Raw genomic sequence first — 26755 nt, 5'->3', positions numbered from 1 at the left:
TAGATATGCTGTAAACTTTCAAGATAAATTCCACATGGGTGTTTTACCAAATAAATATGGAAAGCAATTAACACAATATTCACTGACAGTAGACTAAATTAATGTTACACCAGATTTTTCATTGTCATATGCTGTAGAGCTCTGTGCTGTCAGTATAGGACTGCATTAAGAATATACTTAAAGAAGGTGGGAATAGTATCTTCTGGAAAAAAATGCAGCTGGAAAACGAGATAAAAGATAGTGGGAAAGTGCTAAATATAGAGAAGGGAACTATGACTACAAGGTCTGGAAGAAGACATTTTAGGACATATGGCCATGGAAAAGCAAGTTCTGCTACTTGTGTCTTTGCTGTGAGCTGTACTCTTACATAGGAATAGTCAAGATGTTTTTCCACAGCTGAAATAATACCAGCTTGGCAAGACTTATTCTACTGAAAGGTTCCTTTTGTAGACCCCTCCATTCCTTCTGTCCCAAACAAGATTCAGGCTACAGAGCTACGCAAACATACAACTTTATTTTCCAGTGCCAATCCTGCTCCTGAGCTCATTTGTTGCTTTATGGTGATGTCTTCCTCTGTTAAAGCATTGCTTTTCCTTGTAGCTCTGTGAAACACCTGCTCAAATGGAATCAATGAATGAGACTACAAAAGTGGTATTATCTTGCACATACTGATATCAAATGAGTTAATAAAAAAACCCAACAATTAAATCTGCATACTTTTAATAAAGAAAAAAAACATCCAGATGCTGTTTGCGGCCCACAAATAAAATACGTGGCTTTTACATTGCATTTTTGCTTGTATATGTGCAATGTGGGAACTATATTATATGCAAAACTAGATCTTATTCCAATAAAACAGAGTTGGGCCTCCCACTACCTTGGTGAAGTCGGCTATCTAAGTACAGTGCAGAAGATTCAAAATGCAGACATAATTAGAAATATTTAGATTGTTTGAGAAAAACATTCTTTAGGTGCTTTTTAATTTGGTGGTGCCTGAAAAACATACTTCATAGAAAGGTCAAGTGCTTCATCAGGATGAATACTCAGGAAGCTTCAGGCAAAAGCTACAACTTGCTTATAAGCAAACAAGAGCCTGAACTCTCTGCATCACCTAGAAGGCCAAATCAACACCAGAAGAAGGGCAAAAAAACGTCAAGACACAACCTCTACAGATCCCATGAGAGCTAGGCTGTGTTAAATACCCTACATCTTGAGATTTTATACAGCTCTGCAGAAACTTACACACACACAAACACACACATGCACAAAGGCTTGGATTCAGCAAGACAGTCAGGATGTCAAGCAAGGTCAGCCGTAGCTGCTGTTGAATAGACTATGCTGACTTCTTTCCAAAGCTCCTAGAAATCTTTTCTGAATCTCAGTGCTCATCCAAACAGGCTTCCCTTTTGTCCTCTGTCTGCTATATAAAGTACTTTCCATATGAAGGCCCTTTGTCTGGCAACGTAATTTATGGAAGAGACCATCTATTATTTTTCCACATGAAGCTTTTGATCATGGATGGGTATTTGAAGTCATTAACAGCACAGAGAGGCTAAAGTTTCAGGTCTTTTTACTCATTGCCAGTGAAATAAATACTCAAGTTGGCAACCTATGGTGTAACAGGAAAAATCTTGCTGAGAATTACAGACTACTTCCAGGTTTTTATTTTGAAAAGCCTTACAAATAGGCTGCTATATTGGAGACATTTCTTTTCCTGTTTAACTTTATCATTTGTGGTCCAGATTATCCTTTGTCTCTGCAGCAGGATTTGGTAGGAAGATTTGGGGCAACCCTAAGCCTAGCTGTTACATAAGTGTCCAAGTTTTAGCTCTATAGGTTAAACTGAAGAACAGCTCCATGGCACCTGCATGGGTCTGGGCTGTGCTCAGGAAAGTAAAACTGACTCTATATTTTCAGCTGACTCAAAACTTGGAGGCTTGTCCTCATTAGTGACTTCAGCTGTCATTTTGGGGTTGGTTCTGAATTCCTTGGGTAATGGAGTCAGAAATTCAGTTCAGCAGCCCCAATGAAATAAAACCCTGCTAAAGACAGGCTGTAGCCAGTGTATATTAAGAGTTTACCAAAAGCAAACCTTGGCATAAGGAAGCATTGAGAGTTAGTTTTGGCAGCCTGAAGAAATACATTATGTTAGAAGTGATCATAAATGGGCTTTGACTGACTTGCTTGAGAACTGCAATGGCCCCAGAGGCTTTCAGTCCTAACAATGGAGCAGGTGGGAACCAGAGCACATGATGCTTCACCCACAGCATGTCTCACCGGCCCTGGCTAACAAGATGCTTCAGAGTAGGCCCTGCTCCCCACCAGTGCCCCGTCCAGCACAAAATTAGGCTAAGCATGAGCTGTCTGCCAAGGTACAAAATAACAGATGAAAGGAGAGCGAAATCAGATAAATTAATTTGAAATAATCACAGTAATAGCAAATGGGACAGTAGTAATGACAAGAGGCCAATAAAAAGATCTGTATTACATTTAACAGGTTCTGAGGAGCCAACATTGGTGATAACAAATCATTCCCAAGCTATGCCTTTTTCCTTTATGGGGTGTATAGGTTAGCTTCCCAGTGCTGTCTCAGAGCTCCACTTAATATGTGGAATGGAAGAAGGAAAACCCAGGACTCCCAGAAGGGCAGTTCTGCTGCTTTGTGTCTGTATTGCAGTTTCTGCTGAAGGCAGTGAGAACCTTGGCACTTTGGAGGATCCAGCACTGAGATTACCCCCAACAAAGTGGGCAGCAAGAGCAAAGTGTCAGCCTGTAATCTGTGAGAGAGCCCAAATTCTCAGTGTTGTCCTCAGATTGCAGGACAGGAAGAGATCTTCAATAAATGCAGCTTAATGCAAGCAGAGCTTCACTAACTCCTCAAGAACTTATTTATAGTAGCTCATCTTAGCAGAACGATGCAGTCAAAGACCTAAAGATCCAAAGCCTGTGCTCTGCTTTTCCTGGCCGGCAAGGTTGTAGTGAAAGGACTTGTTTCGCTGTTGTACTGGGTTCCTCCTGCTTCATGATTTTTCTTTTTTGGGAACATTTCGTCCACCTCTGATCTGCCAGATGACAAAGCCTTCTTCCATGGACCTGAATACTTCGGTGCCAATACAGCTTCTGTGATAGGTGATTGGCCATTGATAGTTATGTGTATTTAGAATCTGTGTGAGGTCTTTGCTGAGACTCTGAACCCCGCAAGGGTTCATGATAATTCTTCTGCTTATTAATATTTATAAGCAGAGGAAGAGGGCACCAGAGCTGCTGTTTGCATGGTATGGGGGCTGGCAGCGGATTTCCCTGAAAGGTCAAAGCTAATCTTGGTAGCAAGTAATGACAGGCCCTTCAATTGACAAGGCTCGTGCACATGTTTCAGCCACCATCTAATTTAGCCATCTCCAGGCCTTGTTTTCTTGCAAATACCTTGTGTCTCACCTGGACCCGTCTATCCCTGTGGGATACCTGGATGAACCAAGACTGCAAGCCTGGAAGGACATTTGGGACAAAGAACCAAGGCTTTTTATAAGATTTTCTAGGAATATGTGAGTGAGTTACACCAGTAATGTCTTGTCTCACTGTTCAGGTGATTCCCATTCCCTATCTGTATTCCTTGCTAATCCACTCTAATTTACAGAAGAGGAGAAGAACCGTAAAGAAAACACTAACCTTCTCTCTGCAGGCCTCTGCAAAGACCCGTTCCCCCCTTTATTCTAACCTAAGCACGCGTGTGTCCACTACAAACCTCACCTGCCTAGTTATCATTGAAAGTAAATGTCTTCACATATGTTAGTCTTGAAGTCTTCCACAGAATTTTAATTTAAGTGTCTAATAGCTACCTCTTGGTAAAATGTCAGTTCATAGTAATTTACAATGCGTAAATTGCCCCATTGAACTTCTGTAGTGAATGTGTAATGCCATAGTGAGCAATGTGTGGATTTTGCCCTAACTGAAACTGGAAATTTAGACTGTTAAATTCAATCTAACCCTTTATAGTAATGGTGCCGTAATTCCTGGCAGGGACAACACAGTATCCAAGATGGAGATAATCTTGTTTTTACTGACTTACCTGTGTTTCCTTATATCTGCGTCATTCATTACACCATTATATCTTCATTCATCATTACATCAGTTGTAAAAATAGTCTAAATTACAATGACAGCTTTGGGTCACTTTTCTATTTATTGTAGTGTAGACGTGGTAACAGACATATCAGTGTTGCAGTAGATATAGTAGTTTAAGAGCATAGGTAAAGCAAGGTTTGCCAGCAGAGACAATAACTCTCTAAGTAGACCAACTGGTATATATGTAAGAGTTAGCCAAGACCTGAGACACACAAAGCCTTCTTCAGAGACTGTCACAAGGGGGCTTGCATGCCTCAAAGCTTGTCTGTCTCTATTAGGGCATTTAAAATACCCCATTAGATACAACCCCTCCAGATCAATGGTGACATATTCTGACTTCAAATCATAATTAGGATTTCTATTCATTATTAGCAGAGCTGCTATAAAATTAGAACCAGACTCAAGAAAAAAGTATTAGTGTTTCAACACAGGCTCATTTTTGTCAGGGCAGAAATGAAACCTACATCCAGCTGTAGCATGGGTTATTCTGCTGCCAAATGGGGAAAAAAATGCTTTAAATGTGTGTCATGTGCATTTGATTTATAACAATCCACTCACAGGATTTTTCACACTTTATATGATTTATATAAAAACAGTGACATAATAAGAAAGTATAATATTTTTCTTGGTTTTTTTCCCACCCCATAAAATATTCACTTGCTTCAAATAATCTATAGGAATGTATGGTTACAAAAAAAGGACCAGTGGGAGTTTGCCTGGGGAAGGATCGAATGGAAAACTGAGAGAAAATTGGCCACAAATAAATATTAAATAACTATTTTTCTTTCCAGTATATGCTGCAGCTGAAAGAAAAATTTTAACACAAATCTTAATATATGGAATCAAAAAAGTATTAATCCAAAACAGTATTGATCCAAGAGGGAAGAATATCACATATGAGGTTGCATTCATCCAATTAGATGAAGATTCTTCCAATGTGATACAGAAATAACTTGGGAATTAGAAAAAGCAATGCCCTTACATTCAACCTGTATCCTGCAGTTTTTCTTGCTTCTCCCTAACTCTTCATGTGTGCTTGCGAAGTCCATCCAGATCTGCCTTGTCATTATATTCTTGTTCCACTGAACTCAAATACTTTTTAGAATATTTTTAAATGCATTGACAGGCATGTACTGTACATAAGACCTAGGCTGTATGTACAGTATGGTCAGGATGCCGGTCCAGTTAAAGTTGTAAGGCAACCATGGAGGTGGCTTTTTCCTTAACTCACAGAGTTTTGACCGAATGTAATATATTTCAGTTTATTTAGCAATGTTTATTTAGCTCTAGCCCTCACAATTCTCATTGTAAATTATACTAATGTTATTAAAGTTAGCAACAAAGATTATTTTGCAGGTCATAAGGTCTCTGAAAAGAAGAGAATTACAGATACAGATTAATTCCAAATATCTGTTTTAATTTTGAAAGCTATGCAAAAGATTATAATCTGACATAAATATATGCAACTCCTTTGAAGTCTTTGCTCTACAGCAGGGTAGTATTGATCCCAAGCTTCTGGATGCATCCAAGCTGCAATGTCACCAAGATTAGATAATTGCATACTTGCTCATTTTACAAGCACTTCTGCAAAGCCCTCCAAAAATTGCAAGCACTTTCGAAAAGACCTTTCACAGCTGTGCCTAAAAGGCTAAAATTATACTATGCTACTATGTGAGATGCTAAACCACAGCTTCACAGTGTAGTGAAATGGCAAGGAAGTGTTCTGCTTTGAGGGATGTTCAGTGATGAGCTTGGCATTCCTGCAGTGTGGTTGATTTCATCTATCACATGGTAGACCACTAGCCAAAGCTGCTTCATCTAGTCCCGTTATTCAAGCACTCTTAGAATATCAGGAATGCTCTGCTATAGATTTTACTTCTCTGCTTTATTACACAACTTTCTGCTTCTTTGTTCTATAACTTGAAAATACTTGAATTTAACATGATAACGTTTACTGGCATTTGGTAAGTTTTTTTAAAATATTGCTGGTTTTATCTTGTTGTCTGTTACTGAAAGGAGAGCTAGTAAAATCTTGAGTGATACTTCAGAAATGTAAGGTTTGTATTTAACATTAGCATTACAAATCTGACTGTAAAACCAAACAAAAGTAAAGCCTTCAGCATCAGATATGAACAATATGATATGCCAACTGTATCCTGAGCTGCATCAAAAGAAGCACGGCCACCAGGTCGAGGGAGCTGATTCTCCCTCTCTGCTCCGCTCTCAGGAGACCCCACTGGGAGTACCACATTCAGCTCTGGGGTCCACAGTACAAAAAAGACATGGACCTTCTTGAGCAGGTCCAGAGGAGGGCCACAAAGATGGTCAAAGGGCTGGAATACCTCAGCCATGAAGAAAGGCTGAGAGAGTTGGGGTTGTTCACCCTGGAGAAGAGAATACTCAAGGGACACCTCACTGTGGCCTTTCAATACTTAAAGGGGGCTTATAAGAAAGACAGAGAAAGACTTTTTTTACCAGGCCCTGTAGTGACAGGACAAGGAGCAACAGTTTTAAAATGAAAGAAGGTAGATTTAGATAGGATATTAGGAAGAAATTCTTTACTGTGAGGGTGGTGAGACACTGGAACAGGTTGCCCAGAGAGGTTGTGGATGCCCCATTCCTGGAAGTGTTCAAGGCCAGGCTGGATGGGGCTTTGAGCAACCTGGTCTAGTGGAAGGTGTCTCTGCCCATGGCAGGGGGGTTGGACTAAATGATCTTTAAGGTCCCTTCCAACCCAAACCATTCTACGACACTTTGAAGGGTGCTGAGAGCCTCACTTAATTCTTATGTGAACCATCATTGTTTTGTTACAGTGAGATTATTTTAAGAGTGTATCCTTCGAATAGTGATTGAAGAGGATGAACTCATTTTCCAGAAATGCAGTGTGATCTACTCTCTGTACTGTATTATGGCTCGAATACAAGTGCAATTGCATGTGTTGTTTCTTCTTTCACTGCAAAAGCACCAAAGTCAATTTTCTTTTAATTTTAATTCCACAACAGCTTAAACTGATATATATCAGGACAGAAGTGCTGTTGTTACTCGCCATCACTTCCCCTTCCCTTTTATCACCAGAGCCTGTGGTAAGTTCAGAGAGTTGCGGAGGCAGAAAACCTTGTCAGTCATGCCCTCCAGGGCTCAGTTTCTGCTGGGGTAACTGTCTGGGCCATGTCTTTACAACATGAGCACAAGGGAGGGCTGGAAACATGTGGCTGAGGCACAGTACACCAAAAAGCAATAAGCATGTTATTTATTGCAGCAGTAAATGCTTATTATTTATATTTGAAGTTGAATTCTGCAGTATTCTTTTTCTCCCCCCCCTGCCCCTTTTTTTAAACAAAGATGGTTCTTTCTGGGGTAACTTCATGTCCAGCTTAAACCCAAGCACATTCCTAAGAGTACAAAATAGGGTCGTATACATTGTTCAGACAACTATTCCTGGGTAAAACAGAATTATTTTACCAATTTCAGAGATGTGCAACAAGTTACATGAAGTCCTGTAAGAGGCTAAACTCCAGAAGTGCTTGGAACGCCTCTCTTCAAATACTGCTGTTAACACTTTGGGCTAAAATACTTCATATTTTACACCTTCCTAGAGTACATTTGAAAAAGGTAACAACTAAAGCTTTTGAAAAAAATGACACAGTCCAGTCTTTGTAAGTATTTCAAACTTTGGCTACCGACAAATCCCCTGAAATACTTTGCTAGTCCTTTCCTGAAATTTTCTTTGCTTTTACTCGATTTTAAACTTCATAAAACCCCTTGGCCAACAGCCAAGAGAGGGATTAGGGATGGCTTCCTTAGTACTGAAAAAGTAGTAATTTTCTTGGCTAATACGTGGTAGGAATCACCTGCCAGTAACAGCCATCAGAGGATGCAGAAATACCATAACCAGCTCTATATATAATACAAATGGGATTCATTTAACTTCAGGGACCTAGAAGCTAGGTGCCAGTGCTCAGTTAGCTACGTCAGCTCCCCTCCTAGGTAATGGAAACCAAGGGCCCTTTGCCCCAGGTGCCCCTGGCAGGTGGAGGGAATCAGCTCCTCTAACTCCTTTAATGCTTTACTGTCTTTTATTTCATAAAAAGGTTCAGCCTTTTCTGAAAACCTTCTGGGTAGTTTGGCTTGCATATTATTAGAGTCCCAGGTAAATAATTCTCATTCAAAGCACATTTTTTGTATTTTTTCTTCTTTCAAAGTATACTTATCTCTGTTGTATTACCCAGTCTAATAACAACCATCTTCAGTTTTCTCTATAGTGTGTATGATCATATTGGCTGCTCAGATGGGTAGTGTGGGGGCTTTTCAAAACTTTGTGATTACCATAAAAGTAAACACAGACAAGTTTGTAGCTACTTTCTGTTTCTTTCTATTTTTGTCCAGTTTATTGGCAAGGATTTGGTTAAAGGGAAGCCTAAGGTAAAATAGCCCCTTCTTGACTAGTTTTCGATGGGAAAATGAAGCAACAAACACTACAGCTCCCATGTAATCCAAATGAATCGATAAAGTAGATTTATTTGGTCGCTTAATCTGTGTAGGTCTGAAATTGCCTATTTGCCATGGCTAATAGTTTCAATTTGTTAACATAGCACACATTCAGCTCTACAAGATGCAGTTCACTGTCTCCACCAGGCAAGCTAATGGAAATTAATGGTGATCTGCTTGAGTAACAACTGAGAAGTCATGACACAACTGAGCATTTGGCTCCCTGATAGTGAAATTATCTCCAAGACTACCAAAAGGAATGAGATAAGATCCAGGAAGTGACCTAGATGCCTGCAATTTTCATGTAGCAATGCCTTCAGGTGCCTGACGCCTGAAATGAAGAATTTGGAACCTGTATTTCTCAGGAGATTTTCATATGAAAACTTCAGGAGTGTTAGACAAAAGATCAAGGAACTGTGTGAAGGTAACCAATCGGGAATACAGGAGTACAAGACATTAGATATGTCTTCTGCCTTGCCTCATCTTCCTGGTCGCTTGACTAGAGGCTGTAGGGAGGCACATCTCTCCGCCTGGGACTGATGGCCACCAGCTTTATGACATATTAGGAAGAACTGAGCAGATCTCACCATTTCCCTTGGAAATGTGGTTGCCACAAGATCCTGGTGCCAGTTAAACCATTTGCAGACCATTGCAGGCTAATGGCTAGAGCATGTGCTTGGGAAATAGGGGGGCTGGCTGTATTCCTTTCTCATGTGGGGATCACACCCATGGCATTTCCTCTGCCTGAAGAGGCTATAGCTACAATACTGGTCTGCGCAGGACCTGGGGTTATAGAAGTGTGATGTACAGCTCACTCCTGGCCCAAAGCAGTAGCCTAAATTAGGAACACAGAGGTAAAATGTCCAGCTGGGAATGAGGGGACAATTTTAGTACTTTCCCCCAGACTATCTGTGCATTTGGTAATGCAAACAGACCTACAACCTCCTCCTTGGATCCAAATTCCCTAAATGCTCAGCAGCAAGGTCTGCTGGCTTGCCTATGTCTTGCCCACATGCCTCTGCCCTGTGTTTCCTGCTCCAGTGTGAACGCAGGTAGAGTGGGTTGGTGCCCTTCTGTGCTGAGTGGCAAGGCACTCCCTAGGTGGGTCTGAAAGCCTCTCCACCAGTTAAGAAATCCTAGAGACCTTGGGGTTGGAGGCGGGTCCACAGTTATTCACCCCGAGAAAGCTGCATGGAGTGGAAAGGAAGCCCTGTAAGGAACTTGCAGCCAAACAAGGAGGTAGTAAGTGAATTTTCAAAGTTTCTGGGGGTAATACACCAACTGAGAAAGAGATATTTTTGCATCACACTTCTGTTCTTAGCTACAACCCCCACAAGTCCTGTTTTGTGCCGTTAAAACCATTTCTCCCTCCAAAGGTATGTCAGCACTATTGTGAAAGATGGCATTGCAGAATTATCAGAGCAGAATAATTAAATGAGAGGTTTTTTCCAGTTCTTCCTCCAAAAAAGCCTTTCTTTCTTATCATTTCTTCAGACCTCTGCAAAGAAGTGTTGCTTTACTGCCCTCTTTTGAATCTTCCCCCTTATATCCTCCTTTCTGACTAAATTTGTCTCCCCTTGTTTGCCTTGTGCAACTGGCTGTGCAGGGAGGGTTGTCCCACCTTCTGGGTAACGGGATGGTAATTGTAATTGAAGCCCTGTTCAGCTTAGTACTACAGCTGCAGAAATCAGGACAGAGCCAAAAGAGATGTCATTACTAAGCAGGATGCTATGCTCATCCTCAGATGAGCTTTAGGACTAATCCCAAGGTGTCAATAGTATTACTATAATAGCTGAAGCAGGAGGAATATCTTAGCACATAATGAGCTATGCTACATTTATGAAGAAAGAAGGAACAATATTCTTGGTTAAAAAACAGACGGGGATGTCATACATAACTATTATAAGCAACAGAGGGTGAAGAATTAATACAATAATGGAAAAGTACTGGGCTTTAGCAATGTGCTTGTGATGAATCACTAGATATGGATGTTCTAAAATTGAAATGCGTGAAGCACATTATATTATCTTAACATCAAGCAAGGACATTGTTGGACTTATGGAAAAAGGATAAATAGTATAGAAACAGGAATCAGGACAGCACCTAAAACCTGCCTGTGAACTTCAGCAAATGAAACAAATTTTGGGGTCATTGTAAACTTATTAAACCCCCATAATAATCACTCTTACATTAGGTCCAGTGATCCCAAGAACTATCAGTACATTATCTATAATTCCTGTTGTTTATTGTAATAAGCATCATCTCAGGAAAACCTCATGCATACCTTGAAACATCTGCAGTGAAGAGCCATCTGAAATACCTACGCATAAAACAGCTTGAAAGATTAGAATTTATTGTTCCTCCATCTCTAATGGTAAAAAACATGTATTCTATTCTAAGTGTGTAGCTGAAAACTGATTTCCTGACCTGCTTCATAGTGTGGCCCTATAGTGTGGATGTGGAGGTAGCACAAGTCAGGTGGTAATAAGCAGCCAGAAGAAGGCAAGGAGAAATGCCTTTCACAGGTACTGTCATGAAAGCCCATGTGTGCTTGAGTCACGGCATGAGTATGCACTAGGGACCAGGCTCATTTCTGATTTCTCCCCCTGTGTTCCTGGTAGCACAGCTCCAGTGCAACTATGGTCTCCGTGAGGCTGCTTTGGTCTGACCAGGCTCCCTTCAGCTGCAAGCAGGCTGTCCGTGGGCAGTAGTTGGTATAAAAAAGTGACAGTTCTAGCACAAAAGACCCAAAACCCAAGGCACCCTAGTGTACTGCTTTGCACATCCCAGCTTGCCTGTCACGTCACACCTGAACCTGGATCACTGGAGACAGGGGCAGAGCCATGGAGATGCTGGTCTGTTCTCCATCCGGAGGCTGACAGGGTCCATCTCTTGCAGCTCCCCTTTATGTGAGTCTTTCTGCCTCCCTGTGTTTCTGCACTGCCCATTGACCAACACTTTTTACCTTCATGTTCCTCTTCATTTCAATGCGATCATCATCCTTGATCCAATACTGGTGCTAACCCAAGTGTGCTGTAGTGTTATGGGCCATTCTTATGGTTAAAGTAGAGAAAAGCCACTTCTTAGTCAGGGGCTTTATGCTTGGACTGTTAAAATATTGTTGTTCAACAGTTGTTGAAACTGGTGTCACTGGAAAACACTCCTGTGAAAGAGGAAGAAAAATGAGATGCTGGATTTTATGTAGCATCTCAGCCATTCCTGTGGTTAGAGCTGACTAGAAGAAGAAAGATTAGAAATATCAAGACTATATAAGATTTAGCGTGGGAAATAATTCTTACTCATTTACTCATATGTAGTATCATATGGCACAGTCATCACAGTTAACAGAGGGGAAAATAATGTGTTATATATTTTACAGATGGCTTTTTTTTTTTTAATTAGGAGAGACAGGAGCAAGAAACATTTTAAATAGCTCTTTCAGTACATAGTAACAAATGTTCACAAACTCTCAGGAGGGTAAGATCTACCTGCAGCTACAGCTATAACCCAACTTGGTGCTGCAAGCACTCCCAGCACAAAATACAGGAAAAGTAGATGTTTCGCAGGTAACTTCAGTTGCTATTGATTTTGCTTATGCTTTCTAGGCCACAATATTGTGTGCCGTTTGTGAAAAGTGATGTGTATTTTAAAACTGTCAACAGTTTGTAAGGCAAAGTCCTTCCTTTGCCTGCTTTTCACCAAATCCCTATAGATGCAGCAGAAGTAATGAGGCTAGCAAGAAAAATAGAGGCACCTACCAGACTGGCTTTACACCACACTACAGAACACTTTACAGTACAGTGCGTAACTGTATGTATACCATATTCGTGCTTGTCTATCCGCTCATTGCACAGCTGACCAAGATGCATTGTTTATATCTTCGTGAATCTTTCTGGCAGTTTTGAACCAATACACATTGCAGTGAATAGTCTGGAGAAGATGCAGACAGTTCCAGGCATTTTCCTCTGATCTAGCTGTCCAATTTTTGCTTCAGTTGAGTTGTCTACCATTGCTGATCAAATACAACTATGTGGCTGACAGCGTAATTACATATTATTTCTGTGTCATTTGCCTGCCCCATTACCTCTGGCTCACCAGAATGGTTCTGGCAAGGCTCAGGCAGTAATAAGGCTACTTCTTATTAGAGGCAAATCCTCTGAACCCCCTTTTCCATCACTTTGTGTTTTATGTAATCTCAGTGACACAGAACTGCAATGCTCCCATTGGGATCTTGTAGGAGATTTACATCCACGTGTGCTACACTAAAGTGGAAGTGCCACACCTTTATTACATTTTGAGATTACATATTTCTGGTTTAGATAAGGACAGTTACAACTTATCTCGTATTTTCCTTTCCCTCTGAAAATGGGTGACCTTGAGACCATTTCAAGATGAGAAAAGCTGTTACAGTGCTGTTCCAGAGATAAATGTTACACAAGTGGTTGTGTTGCTTGCTACATGTCAAGTAGACTAAGCATCCGAGTCTGTGTGCCTTTTACTATTAAATTTCTGGGTTTCAGATATGTAGGGTGCTTACGGGATTTTTTGCCCAGGTAGAAAACACCTCACTCCTAGTTTTTAAGCTGTCTGAAAAAATAAAGTTGTGTGAGTGCTCACTGTCTTACTGTGGCTGCAGGTGATCTACAGGCATGTTGCTCAGCCCATGCACCACTAGTGGTCCATGAGACATCAGAATGCACCGTGTCTTGATGAAAGCCATGTTTCTCACTCTAATGCAGAAGTTCCATTTTTATAAAACTAAAAATGATGTGTTAATGCAAAGAGCTTTGCTTGCTTGAACTCCCAAAACTGTGAAGCAATATGATGATACATGGTGGCCCCTGGATATTTTTCCCAGAAAGGCCAGATGGGTGTTGATTTAGGAAAAAAAAAGAAAACCAAAAAGCTGCCAATCCAGTTCCCTCCCAGCCTGTGGAGTCGTGTCCATGCTCTGCCTCTCCTGTACTTTATGCGGCTGAAGCAGTCGTTCTCGACAGCCAGAGGGTTACGCTGCCATGTGTGCATCCGCAGCCTGGCCCAGCTAGCTGCATTAGGGAGCATGCAATCCCATGGTCTGGTTCCCAGTGTCTCTCTTTTCCTGCCACACTTGCTTGTTCACCTAGCTGGGTGTTACCCAACCTCTGGCTTTCTCTAGCCCCATAGATATGCTTTTTAAGCTGCCATTATGCTTATCTGTGAACCAGATCTTTCTGGGGTTTTTAGGTCATTTTTAAAATACCCAGATTCTTCATAGGTCTGCAGCTGTGAAGGTCAGAAGCAGCTGAATCAGGACAACCAGGGTAGCCTCAGCTGGCAAAGACACAGAGCTTAACCCAATTCTGCTGCTGGTGATGTAGTAACATGGAGCTGTATCCCACATCAGCTGAATTCACCACTAGAGATCTACAGAGGAGGCCAAATTAAAAGCATACCGGCCTCCAGTGAAATCAAACATGAGCACATGCAGGGCTGGACACACACACACACACACACACACAGGGAGTCCACTTTAAGTCTGAAAAGATGCTCATACACAAAGACAAGGATTTCATCTTAACAGGTAAAGTCTAATGCTGCTTTTGTTTTTGTTCTTTAATTCCCAGAAGGGTCAGCTACGACGTGTCTCTCCAGGAAGACTCCACAATGAAAAAAACAACCCACGGTTGCTTCTTACTACTGATCATCTTTCTAATTGTAAGTATGAGAAAACTGAACCGCTCATGACACATGCCAAATTTAAACTTGTGATGTTCAGAAAAATGAGTACTGTTATATTTGTTATACTGCACAGGTGAAGGAATGAGTTCCCTTACCGATAAATTTCAAAATAAGGTTAATAAAGTTTCTAAATAAGATATTGCATAAAAGTTTGAACTTGAAACCATTGTTTCTTAGTGAGATAGAACTGGCAGTCTGAAGAAGGTAATGCATGTGATTTTTCATTTCTCTGTTTTACAGGCTGCAACATATAAGTGACATGGAAACTTAACGTGTTTGAAAACTTCCTTAACTTGGTTGTGTGAGACAGACTGACTTAAGTAATTGTGGTTTCTCACTGTTTATAGTTACTCTGCTATTAGGAAAGCAACTGAAATGGAAAATAACAGTATAAAGTTTAGTTATTCAGTTCAAATGCTATTTTCAACTGTTTAATATCAATATTACAGTTATTTCAATGTATGCAACATGGCTGAGTAACTGGTGTTCTAAACATGTAGTAAATTAATTTCTACCTAAATACCTCTCATGTAAGTTGAATGCTTTCTCCAATCTCTACTTGTGAAACCTCAAATTATTAGCAATTATCATAAAATCATAGACATTACATGTAGTCAGAAATGAGAATACTGCCCAGAGCTTCAGTTACAGAATGGTGAGAATATGTCTGAATGATGCTACTGGGAACAAGCACCTCTCTACCTTGGTGTGGTATGAGTAACTTGCATGCTGGATGCCACCTTATTCCCCAACTAACTGTTTATCTCTGTGTTCCTGAAGAAAGCTTTGATTCTTACTCTTCTTGTGTTTTGTTGATTAGCTCCTCATGCCCCTCTGCTTCTCATCTTCTCTTCCAACACCTGAATGTGGAACATTTGTGTGCATCTCTCCATCAACTCCCATCCTTTCTGGCTATAAGTTGTAGAAATGGGGCTAGAACACATGTTGGGGAACAGTAGAGACTGCTCTCCCTGGTTTGTTTGTTGGGTTGTGTCCCTCCTCTTCTCTCAGCCTAGCATAACTTGCCCCCGGTGCTGTTTGCCACTTAAATTTATATGGATAAAAAGGAAGGAATGAAAGTAGAGAACAATAAGAGAACAATGGATAGAAAGAGGGAAAAAGAAAACAATTAAATGAGATCATGGAGAACCCAGGAGAACAGCAAAGAACACCTTGCTTTGGTAAAATAATGAATTCATAGTTCAGCATTAGAACCCTCAACCAAAGAAGAGCCGGAGAGCAGGAGAAAGAATGGAGGAAAGTTAATACATTTCTGCTAACTTGGTCTCAGAAGAATTTGTCCAGAATTGGTTAATGATTTGAGGAATCATCCCTGTGCTTGGCAGAAGTCTTCTGCCTTGAGGTATATTGGAATATTCTGGTATTTGTGACCTATTGTGGCTGTTCCACATAGCCCTGCAAGGGATGCACATAGCAATCCACTGGCTGGGAAATCACCCATGGTTAGAGATGTGTCTCATAAAACAGCCTGACAGGGACCAGATTCCTTCTGGGTTTGAATCCCAGCTGATCTGCATAGCCTGACAAGGGCCTTGGCAAAGAACAGTGATTCTTCCTATAACAAGCCAATGCCGACTGAAGGAACAGTTATTTTAATTCCCCAGTCAAGTGATAGGACTGTAAATATTCTGATAACTAAAATTGTCAACAGCATTTCTGAGCATCTGAGGTGCTCTGACCTACAGCTTGGATTTGTAGGTCAACCCTGAAGGACTGGGCTGATCCTTGCCCTGTTGTCCACAAATCTTTTAAATTTCTCACCCATGATAGCATATGTGCAATGTTAGTTCTGTGCTCATTCCTGCAGTACTCCAGGTCTAGGACTTCTTTAAGAAACTGCAGTGAGATCTGCATCCCTTTCCTTTTAGATATCTTTGCACCAAAGGGCTGTCCAACTTCTGATCTCAATAGATAACTGAAACACAAATTTACTTACATTTTCACTGTTTCAACCTCTATATTCCTTCCTTCCCCACTGCAGTGGCCATACTGTCATCTACTTAGACACATCCTAGAATAATTTATCTTCTGGTAAGGGAGAAGCCATGGTCATAGAAGGAGGCCATGAACAAGCTCTGTTTCCTTGATGAGACTTGCCAGAACACTGCCATTAGATCAAATATGAAAAATATTTGGCATCAGTCATTTTTCCAAAAATTTCCCCACCTGTAGCTGGTAGAAAAACATTCACTTTTTACATTTTATTGGCGGTCTGTAATAAGGACTCTTCCAAAAAGACTGATCCCACTCTGTTGGTTCTTCTAATCACACCTTGGTTCCCAGACCCATGAGCTGCTGGGACTTACATGTCAGCCACTGTCTGAGGTTGAGGAAGATAAAGTAATTAACGTGATTTGTGACACAGGGGTGATGTCCCATTCCTGTTCTCTACCCATCCCACAAACCATCCTCCAGATCTTTCTTCTCTGATGGCTTTGATGGTTTACTGTCATCCTCTTGTCCGTGTCCTGCACTCCCAGCAAGCTGTTGCAAAGCAACACAATCTATTGAGGTCCTTGCTTTCTCCTCTGGGCTCCAGGCAATCTGCTTATGCCATTTGTCCCACTGTAGGTGCCAGTCCCGCTGTGGTGGTTACCGCTATTGAGAAGGACATGCTTTTACCTGAATTTTCTTTTCTTGGGGTAGCTGTGATTCCCTAACACACTTCCAGTGTCAGAGCATTCTCTGTCCTGCATACAGTGTCAGTGCTTTGCAGACTTCCTCAGATTCATCCCATATCTCTCCTTGAAGGTTTTGTCATAGACTCTAGTTACATGGTGTCCATAGACAGCCCCTTCCCACAGTCTCCTTTAGACTTGTCACCAAGGGGTTTCGGTACCTTCTGATAGAAACCCTCTCTCTTACATATGTCATTTTTTGCATAGAATAAATAGCACTTTACTCTTCTGTGTACAGGTCCATAATAACTCACCTTTGCCAAACAAAAACTGAAGCACCAGTTGCTCCAAACTAAAGCTCCAGTTGCTAGTTTAGAAATAAAACTTAACTCCTTATTGTCTTCCTCTTTGATGGCTTCCCTTGGTTTTGGATGCACAAAAATGCATCGCCAGATAGTCCTCTACAATTCAAAGAGAATTCCATTAGAAAATTTAACTGCTTATTATTTCTTAGTTCACTTTATTCCTGATGCTCTCTAGTTTTTGATAATTATTGAGAGCCACAGAATGTGACTGAGATTTGTTCCTCAAGTACACGAGCCCCTGTGCACTGGAGCAATTAGTTCATCTCCTCAGTGCACATTTCTCTCCACAAGAAAGATGGAGCATCAGCACAGTGTGTCCAGGGGCATCAAGCTGCAGAGAATGAGGAGAAGGAAACAAAAGTCTCTTTCCTGTGTGACGAATCAATTTCGCAGGATATTGAGAAAAGAGAGTTCTATTCTCTGCACAGTTATGTCAAGTAAGAATTGTCATCTAGTGCCTACAAATGGTAGTTTGGTCTTATCCTGTACACGAGAATTGATGGAGTAGTTTTTTTCACACATTCCAGTTTTGTCCTGAGCCAACCACAAAGTGCACAGTGAGGACAAAATGGATGCCGCAGCTGAAGACCACACTATTATTCAATTAGGTCCATTAGACTGAGATTGTACTTTAAAATAAATTAATTTTGAGTGAAAAACATATTGTACAAGTTCATTAAGTCCAAATCTGTCAAATTGTTACCAAGCCTCAGTCACTAAGCTATACATAATCTGGTACATTGTGACAGCTCCTAAAAGGCTTGTGAATAATTCCCATTCACAAAACATGGAAAATTAATTATGTGAAAGCCTAAATGTAATTTTCAGTAACTACACAACTGGTGTGTGTTTGCAACGCAGTTGCAGTAGGTTCAAGTCTCCAGAAGCCAATTAGTAAAACATTTGCCACCCTGATGAGGGCACCGCTCATGGTGTACCCATTTGATCCTCGCAGCTGGGGGTGCAATACGCACTGGTGGGGTGGGGTGGCCATGTGTCCCCCTGGGGTCCTGCTGCCTGCCCAGCTGTGATGGGTTGACCCTGGCTGAACGCCAGGTGCCCACCAAAGCCGTTCTATCACTCCCCCATCCTCAGCTGGACAGGGGAGAGAAATATATAACATAAAGCTTGCGGGTCGAGATAAGGACAGGAGAGATCATTCACTAATTACCGTCACGGGCAAAACAGACTCAGCTTAGGGAAAATTAGCTCAATTTATTACAAATCAGCGAGAGTAAGGTAATGAGAAATAAAATGAAATCTCAGAACACCTTCCCGCCACCCCTCCCTTCTTCCCAGGCACAACTTCACTCCCGGATTTCTCCACCTAGCCCCCGCAGCGGCACAAGGGGGACAGGGATGGGGTTTACGGTCATCACATGTTATTTTCTGCCGCTTCACCTCCTCAGGGTGAGGGCTGATCACACTCTTCCCCCGCTCCAGCGTGGGGTCCCATCCACGGGGTCAGTCCTCCACGAACTTCTCCAACGTGGGCCATTCCCACGGGCTGCAGCTCTTCACGAACTGCTCCAGCATGGGTCCTTTCCACGGCGTGCAGTCCTTCAGGAGCACACTGCTCCAGCGCGGGTCCCCCACGGGGTCACAAGTCCTGCCAGAAAACCTGCTCCACGGGCTCCTCTCTCCACATATCCGCAGGTCCTGCCAGGAGCCTGCTCCAGCGTGGGGTTCCCACAGGGTCACAGCCTCCTTCGGGAACCCACCTGCTCCGGCGTGGGGTCCTCCCCGGGCTGCAGGTGGAGATCTGCTCCACCGTGGACCTCCCTGGGCTGCAGGGGGACAGCCTGCCTCACCAGGGTCTTCACCACGGGCTGCAGGGGAATCTTCGCTCCGGCGCCTGGAGCATCTCCTCCCCCTCCTTCTTCACTGACCTTGGTGTCCGCAGGCTTGTTTCTCTTACATGTTCTCACTCCTCTCTCCAGCGGCTGTTTCTCACTCTCCCAACTTTTTTTCCTTCTTAAAAATGTTATCACAGAGGTGTTACCACTATCACTGATTGGCTCGGCCTTGGCCGGCGGCGGGTCCGTCTCAGAGCCGACTGGTATGGGCTCGCTCTCTCTCGAACACAGGGGAAGCTTCCAGCAGCTTCTTACAGAAGCCACCCCTGTAACCCCCCCCGCTACCAAAACCTTGCCACATAAAACCAATACACCAGCTCAGTAGCTTTCACCATGAGTCTCTAAAACCTGAGTCTGTGCAGGTACTGTAAGCACAAGCCTTTTCCTGCTTAGCCAGTGGCTGTTCCACCACCTGGTCCAGAGCAGGTCCCACCTTTCGGTGGGTAGGAAGAGCTGCTGAAGATCTGTCACAGCCTCCTCCTGTTGTCACAGCTTCGTCAGAGCCTAGCTTGCTGTCTGGCACTGAGGGCTTCCCCAGTCTTGGATGATGAGAACCCCCTGGGTCTCATCACCTGAGACCATGCCTCTGAAAGATGTTGCTCTGAAGAGCACATTTCCCTTTGTAACTATGGGTTCCTTCAAGCTGTATGGAAGTGGACTTGCAAGTTCTGGAGCTCTTCTCACACAAGGAAAACTCAGGAAAGCAAGCTGCTGAGAATTTAAGGTGGTGAGAATTAGTGTGAGAATTTGACACTCAAGCTGCTCATGGTTTCCCAAGAGGGAGAGGAATGCCTTATTCTGTTCTACTCACCCAGTTTCAGGGGTGATCAGGACTTTTTGTCTCCATCTTTGCTTTTTTAAAAAATAAGAATGTTGCTATGTAGCTGATTGCCCTAACGAGGCCTCTCACAAGATGATAATCAGGGCTGCAAGCAAAAATTCATGAAGCATTCTGCTGCCTTCCTTTAAGCCCACAGTTTGCATCAGGCTACTCCAGGAGTAAAGCTTCCTTGCGTGAGCAAATCCTGCAGCAACAGAAAAGAATTGTAAGATTTGTGAGTTGCTTTTCATTACAAGTGCCTTGTCTTCATCTGCTGAGGCTGATAATCTCATGCTTGTTTAAACAGCTGCCAAAATCTGCAATATGTAATCATATGGGATCTCACTGTGAGATAATTTCCATCCTCCTTCAACGGCAATTGAGTATGGGAAAATTTTAACATTCAATGGTTAAGTAAAACATGTCATATTGAGGTATTTCCCCAAAGAAATCGTCTGCTGTTTCCTAGCACATTTGTGATGGATAAGAAATTACTGTTATGTTTACTGAGCACCATGCACTAATGACCTTCGTAAGGCATCACAGTCATTTTCGTTTCTGTCCTAACACTTGCAGCTGTGAAAAGTAGTTTAAATGTAATCGACGTATGAGAGGAACTCCGCAACCAGTCTAAATCATGCTAAGCTCTCACTCAAAGGTGTGATGTATTGAAGGACAGGAGTTTAGTGACCTACAAAGTGGTGACTACACATAGCCGTTTTAAAAGAATTATACCTAATGAATGGTTGAGCTATTGAAATCAGTAACAAACAGTTAGAGCATCCAGAATTTGAAATATGTTTTGACTGATCTCAACAATAAACGTTACAAAATTACCATATTTAGTGGAACGAGGGAAAAAAACAAAAGCAAAGAAAGCTACAAATGCCTTCTTTTCCTAAATGTCATGTATAGTCAACAGTTAGTATACTTCAAGCTCCTTGATAGTGGAAGAAAAATATTTGGGGATGCTTGTTCATCATGTCCTATATTTTGTGGGGGAAAAAAAAGGAATTCTGTACTTGCTTTATCTGAATTCTCTCTTCCAGAAATGGGCACAGTCTTGCACAGGTTAATAGCAGGTGTCTGTCTTACAGAAACTGGGGCACTATTTGTTCTTTTTGATATAGTTTAATAATGAAGCCAAATTGTTTTCTCTAGATTCCTTTATTAATTCTAGGTATAAAGTGAACTTCGACATTCCCAGCAGCCTGTTTTTCTCTTTGTAATGATAACTCATTTTCTTATAACAGTCGTTTGTCACGTGGTGGCTTGGTGGTCGTATGTATGACGTCATTTACTTGGACTTTTAGGAGTGACATCATATGTACGGCTGCTAAACTGCTGCATGGGACATCACTTAAACAGTTTTCTTCTGAAGAAATCATACCAATCATTTTCAGGCTATGAACACATCCTGATTATTAAGTTGTGAATTATTTCTTTCTCTTTAATAAAGATATTTATAAATGAATGAGGCATTCCTTTATTGTATCTAACATCATTTATATTTCCATCTGAAGTAACTGATGGGTGGATGGGAAGGGTTTTTAATGTGCAGTAATGGACTCTGAACATTCACAATTTTTTCAGTACCTTAGGTAGTAACCAGGTCTTGGCTTTTTTATGGTGAAAACATGTGTTTTAAAACTTAATTCCTAAAATACCTAGCTATAATCATTAAAACATAGTAGCAGAGGTGATTCCTAATCATTAATTTCGTGAGAGCACACACACACAGACACACAGAGACTCGTGGGACATTCCCAGCCTCTCCCATTAGCATGATACACACTAAGCTTTCCCCCTGTGCAGCCATGCCCAAGCTCCTGCTACTTCTGATAAGAGAATAATGACCCAGAGATTTCTTTCTGTCCCATTTGCTCTTTCTCAACCCCCACAGTAAGGAGCACAAGAAGACTAAAATAAATAATAATATCTGACATCACAAAGTGTACCAAGATTTTTGTCTGACTGAGCCCCAGGAATATAAGGCTGGATCATCAGCCCACTGAACTGACTTCGGGGAGGTCAGGCTTTAGGCTCCGAGTCCTGCAGTAGTGGTGGACGTGTGATTCTCCTACGCGTAGTAGAAACCACCAAAATTGCAAAAAACAGAGGTGTGACTGCTCAACCCCCAGCAAGCCACCAAATTAATTTTTCATTAGTCTGCTGAAATGGTCATCTGATTTTAAGGTAGAAGAAAATATTGTTCAAACTTCCACAGCCAGCTTTTCAAATCAAGGCAAACAGAAATAAGTAATAGCAATCAAAGGGAAGAGTACATTTAAAGGTCATATCGCAGATGAACAATACTAGTAACGTACCTACATATAACCCCTTAATTTGATTTCACACACAAGCTATTCAATTACATCAGAAGTGCCTGGAAAGTTTTTTGTGCAACTAACTTTGAAAAAATGAGTCTTTGTGTTTGGTAAAAAAAAAATAAATAAATAGATAATTTAAGAGGCAGCTGTAATCTAATATCATTATTCCAGTTTTTATCCAAACTTGCTTTAGATATACTGTAGGCCATTACATGATTTCCAATGATGAAGTAATTTCCATTGAGCTTTAGTGACACAGTCTCATCCATATTTTTAATCTCTCTGAATGAATTTCTGGCCCAAATGTGGGCAACAGAAATTTTGCTGGCAATTTCAGCTGGGCCATGATTGCCTTGCACAGAAGCAGTAGAATGGGCAGTCCTCCTGGTTACGTGGTTGAGCACTGTAAATAGTTTTGTGCACAATCCAAGACATTTATCCTATCCACCACCACGGGTACTCTCTGCCTCCAAGAATTAAAATATTCTCATTAAGCTGTACCCAACAAGAGTTGACTTCTTCTTCAGGAATTGGATTAGTCCCTTACACACAGCAAGTTATGAAAATGACCTTTAAGAGTAAGGTGTCTTTGGTCTCTGAATTGTATCTTACCCCCCAAAATCATCATCTCTAGTTACAAACTGTTACATCTTTGTCAGTTAAAAGATGTGAATAGAGGATTCCTTTTCTGATGCTATATCTTACTTTTGATTTCAGCTTATATGTTTCTATACTGTGCAATCTTCTGGGAATGGTCTGTTGTTTTAAAAATGGTGTATAAAAGAGGCTCCAAGAAAAGCTAGAATAGGGGAAAGATGTTCTGAAGCACTGAACAATTCCTACAGTTTCTATCTTTGTAGCTGGCATTTGCCAACTGTTCCATATCTGTGTTGTGATTTATTCTGTACAGATAAAGCAAATGAAACTGCAACAGTATTTATGGCCAGCAACACCAGTCTTTCTGGTCTCTGTCAGTGTGAAAAGATTTTGATCTTGTTTGGTCAAACATATGTGAAGAACAGATCATCGCCTTCCTAGAAGAAAACAAAAATAAAATAAAAGCATTGTTTCAGGGCAAGGAAAACTGCTGATGTTTTCTGAGCGTAATCAGATGGTTATGCTTTCCAAACATGGGTGTGTTCCCAAACTGGCCCAAAGTAACAGAGGAATCCTCGAGAACACAGGTGATGCCACGGAAGTCCCCCTAGCTTTCTTTGGCAATACCATTATTCCTCTCTTGAATGCAAACAGCTTGGAACTGGGGTATTATTCAAAATAAGAATGGAAAAAATAAGCATGGAGTACCTATGAATCTCTTCAGAGAAGTACTGAAGCCTGTGGCGATACATGGACACAAAGGGCTAAGACAGACCTGAGGGTGTCTGAAGAAACTCATCTGCCCTTTCCTACACTACACGCTGGATTTAGGATATTGCTTGGTTGGTTTTAAAATGATCCTCATGGACTCCAGCTACTCCCTTTAATCTTTTCATAAGTGAGGGATCTGTGATGTGTGGCTTTGCTTCTGTATTTGCCATTCTGGCTTTCTAGATGCTTAAATTTTCACTTGGATGGTCAGATGAAATGTTCCAAATGGCTTCACTGCCCAATTATATCTTTGTGTGTGTGTGTGTGTGTGTGTATACATACACATAAAATTTATTTAAAATTGTTTCAAAATTTATATGAAATTGTTTCTGCCAGAAAATATCTTCCTTCTTATTCCTCCTATTTTATTTCAAGTACCTGTTTAAGTGCAACGAGATAAACTGTCTTCACTGTCCTCCAGTCTTCAGATAGTAGCTGTATCCAGTTGAAAATGAAAATGTTTCTATCAATCAAAGGAGATTAGATTAAATTAAGAAAAAATAATTTATTAGCTATAAGAGTACAAAAATATTAAACTCAGATGGTTTGGCACAGAAGTATTGGGATAAAGTAATGATGCACTTTTTTTTTTCCCAACTAAGTCAAACAACGTCCTGTTGTTTTCCTGTGTATTTTACCAAGGGGTTTTAGTTGTGCAAATGGGATAAAAAGTTATGTATTAATGAGATATAATTGCCTGTGATGTTCAATAAAAAAAGGGGAAAAATGTAAGAAGTAAGCTGATATTTGAACTTTTAAACCTGTCATGTCTTCAGTTTGAACAACTACAAATGCCTGCTTAAAGATCTGTGTGCTAGTATTTGCCGCTAAAAACATCGAGTTTGTGTGTTTATGAGAGTCCTAAGTTTTGAAGCCGCCTGTAAATTACTCTGTATGTGTTTGTGATGGCTTTAGTATGATTTTGTATAGGGAAAAATAGAGGGTCGTACAAGGGAAGTTCCACAGCAGCATTGCTTTTGCTTGGGGAAGCAGAGGAAGTAACGCTTTCCTATCACCTTCACGCAGAGAAGTGTCCTGATACAGGATTAAGGCAGAACAGAATTAACTAAAGCTACGCACTCTCATTTCCACCCTGGCTCACAGACCTGGGCTGTGCAACAGAAGGATGGATAGAGGGAGGGAGGGAGGGAGGGAGGGAGGGAGGGAGGGATGGGAAAAAAGATAACTGACCTCTCTCCATGAGATTTTTGCCTTCCAGAGGCAGTGATCCTTCCCTTTGCCCTGCAGGCAGCTCAGAGTGGGAGAAGTCAGAAGATGCCACTCAGTCAAAGAGGACCTTGCTATTCAGACTCTCAAATTTAGGGACACTGCTTAGGTACTTCACTAGGAGTTAAGGCAAGGTAGTGAGGTTTAAACTCTCTGCTCTGTGTTTCTATGACATTAACAGTTGAAGGAGCACAAAGCAGGTGACATAAAACATGAAATAATCAGTTTTGTGGCTGTGGCATTGAGGTATTTTGTGTGAGTGGTCTGGAGGGAAACTGGCACAAGTGAGCAGAAATACATGGGTATAACTTTGGGCAGATACAGAATTTTTTTACAGATCGCTCAGCTAAATGAAAAGATTTTTAAGACTTTTTCAAGTATTTAATGGTCCTCTGTTTTGCCAAGAAAAAGGGCTTGGTTAAAATCCTGAGTTTATAGTGAGGTAAACTAGTAAAAATTTAGCATTTACTTTGCAAGCAGTATAAGGTCTATCATAATGCTAAACATATGTGCAAATAAAAGGCCTCTGAAGCATTTGTAATAGAGATTTCTGATCCTCACTTTTTTATTTTATCCTCCTGGTTTATTCACTTGTACTAACACTTTTTCCTTTCTATACAGAGAATGGTTCCAAGTCTTTCTTCTACTGTAAATTATACTGATCCTACATTAGAGCCTGTAGTAACTGAAAATTCAGTCATACGACAGAAGATAATAGATTCACAGTTCAAATGCTATGAGAGGATGAACAGAGCTCCTCCATATAAGAAAAAAGGTAAAAAAGTTTTAAAGAAGGTCTGTTTGTGTATTGCCACTCTTACTTATATCACTATAAATATTTTCTTCTGCATACTAACCCATAGTTTTCCTCAGGGTGCAGTTTCCTTCCTGTAAGCAGTGGTCAAATTCACACTAACTTCGCATCCTCTTAAGCTGAACAGCTCTTCCTCACTGTGCAGATGGTACCCCTGTCATCTACATTTCTGGCTCAGTGCTTTGCTGCTTGAATATGTCTTGTTCTTGCTTAGGGAATGGCATTCTCCAGAAGCTTTCAGCAAGCTCACACAAAGACCTGATTATGAACAGTGATCTCTTAAACATAAATGCTATTCTGCTTGCTTCACTCACTGTTTTGTTCTTCTGTCATTCTTCTATTGACTGATAGCTGCCATGCTCTGTACCAGCACAGATGTGCCAGGTATTCCATATTCAGCAGTGACACTAGCAAAAAGAGGTTTATAAAGCACTGTGGATACATCTTTATTGAATACGAGGCACATATTAAGATTAATGAAAAAGGAAATGACAAATAATAATGGTGCTACAATAGCACAATATAAATGAAGCAGCATTTCTGGTTGGGACTGAGTGTTCTGGTCACTTTTTCTCACAGAAAATATGGAAGAAGTTAGGAGGAGGTTAGAGAAAAAAATATGGGAGGCATTGTGGGTATTTATACAAGTAAAGAGCAGAGATACTGAGGGCACAGTTTGAAGAGAAAATATATTAAAAAATCATGATTAAAAAGCCCCAACATAATAGATGGGATAGAGATAATGTGGGAATTTTTGTAATACAAGAACACAGGCATTTCTATAGCTCTTTACCATAAAGATTTTATTGGGCTCTGTAAGACTCAAAGAATTAGATGTTAAGATACTCAGGTCTTGATGCAGAAATGTTTTTGAATGAATGTAGAGATTCCCATTGCTTCAAATAGGTTTTCATTCAGGCCAATAATGGGGAAAACCCACAAGTATTTAAACAGGGTTAGGGGATAGAAAGCATCATGTTTCAGACATAAACAAGCCTTTAGTTGCTGG

General features: G+C 41.1%; 1 protein-coding gene across 1 annotated transcript in view; it reads left to right on the top strand.

Moving 5' to 3' along the window:
• Positions 1–26755, top strand: part of CALCR (calcitonin receptor) — a 178992-nt gene that overhangs the window by 88725 nt on the left and 63512 nt on the right. The window contains exons 2-3 of the mRNA XM_075049378.1: positions 14213–14303; positions 25554–25707. Coding sequence (XP_074905479.1) covers positions 14253–14303; positions 25554–25707 — 205 coding nt within the window. The 5' untranslated portion in view covers positions 14213–14252. The remainder of the gene's footprint in view (positions 1–14212; positions 14304–25553; positions 25708–26755) is intronic.

The sequence above is a fragment of the Buteo buteo genome, chromosome 2 (genome assembly GCF_964188355.1).
Source record: "Buteo buteo chromosome 2, bButBut1.hap1.1, whole genome shotgun sequence".
Taxonomy (NCBI): domain Eukaryota; kingdom Metazoa; phylum Chordata; class Aves; order Accipitriformes; family Accipitridae; genus Buteo; species Buteo buteo.
This window is presented reverse-complemented; position numbering and strand designations above follow the sequence as displayed.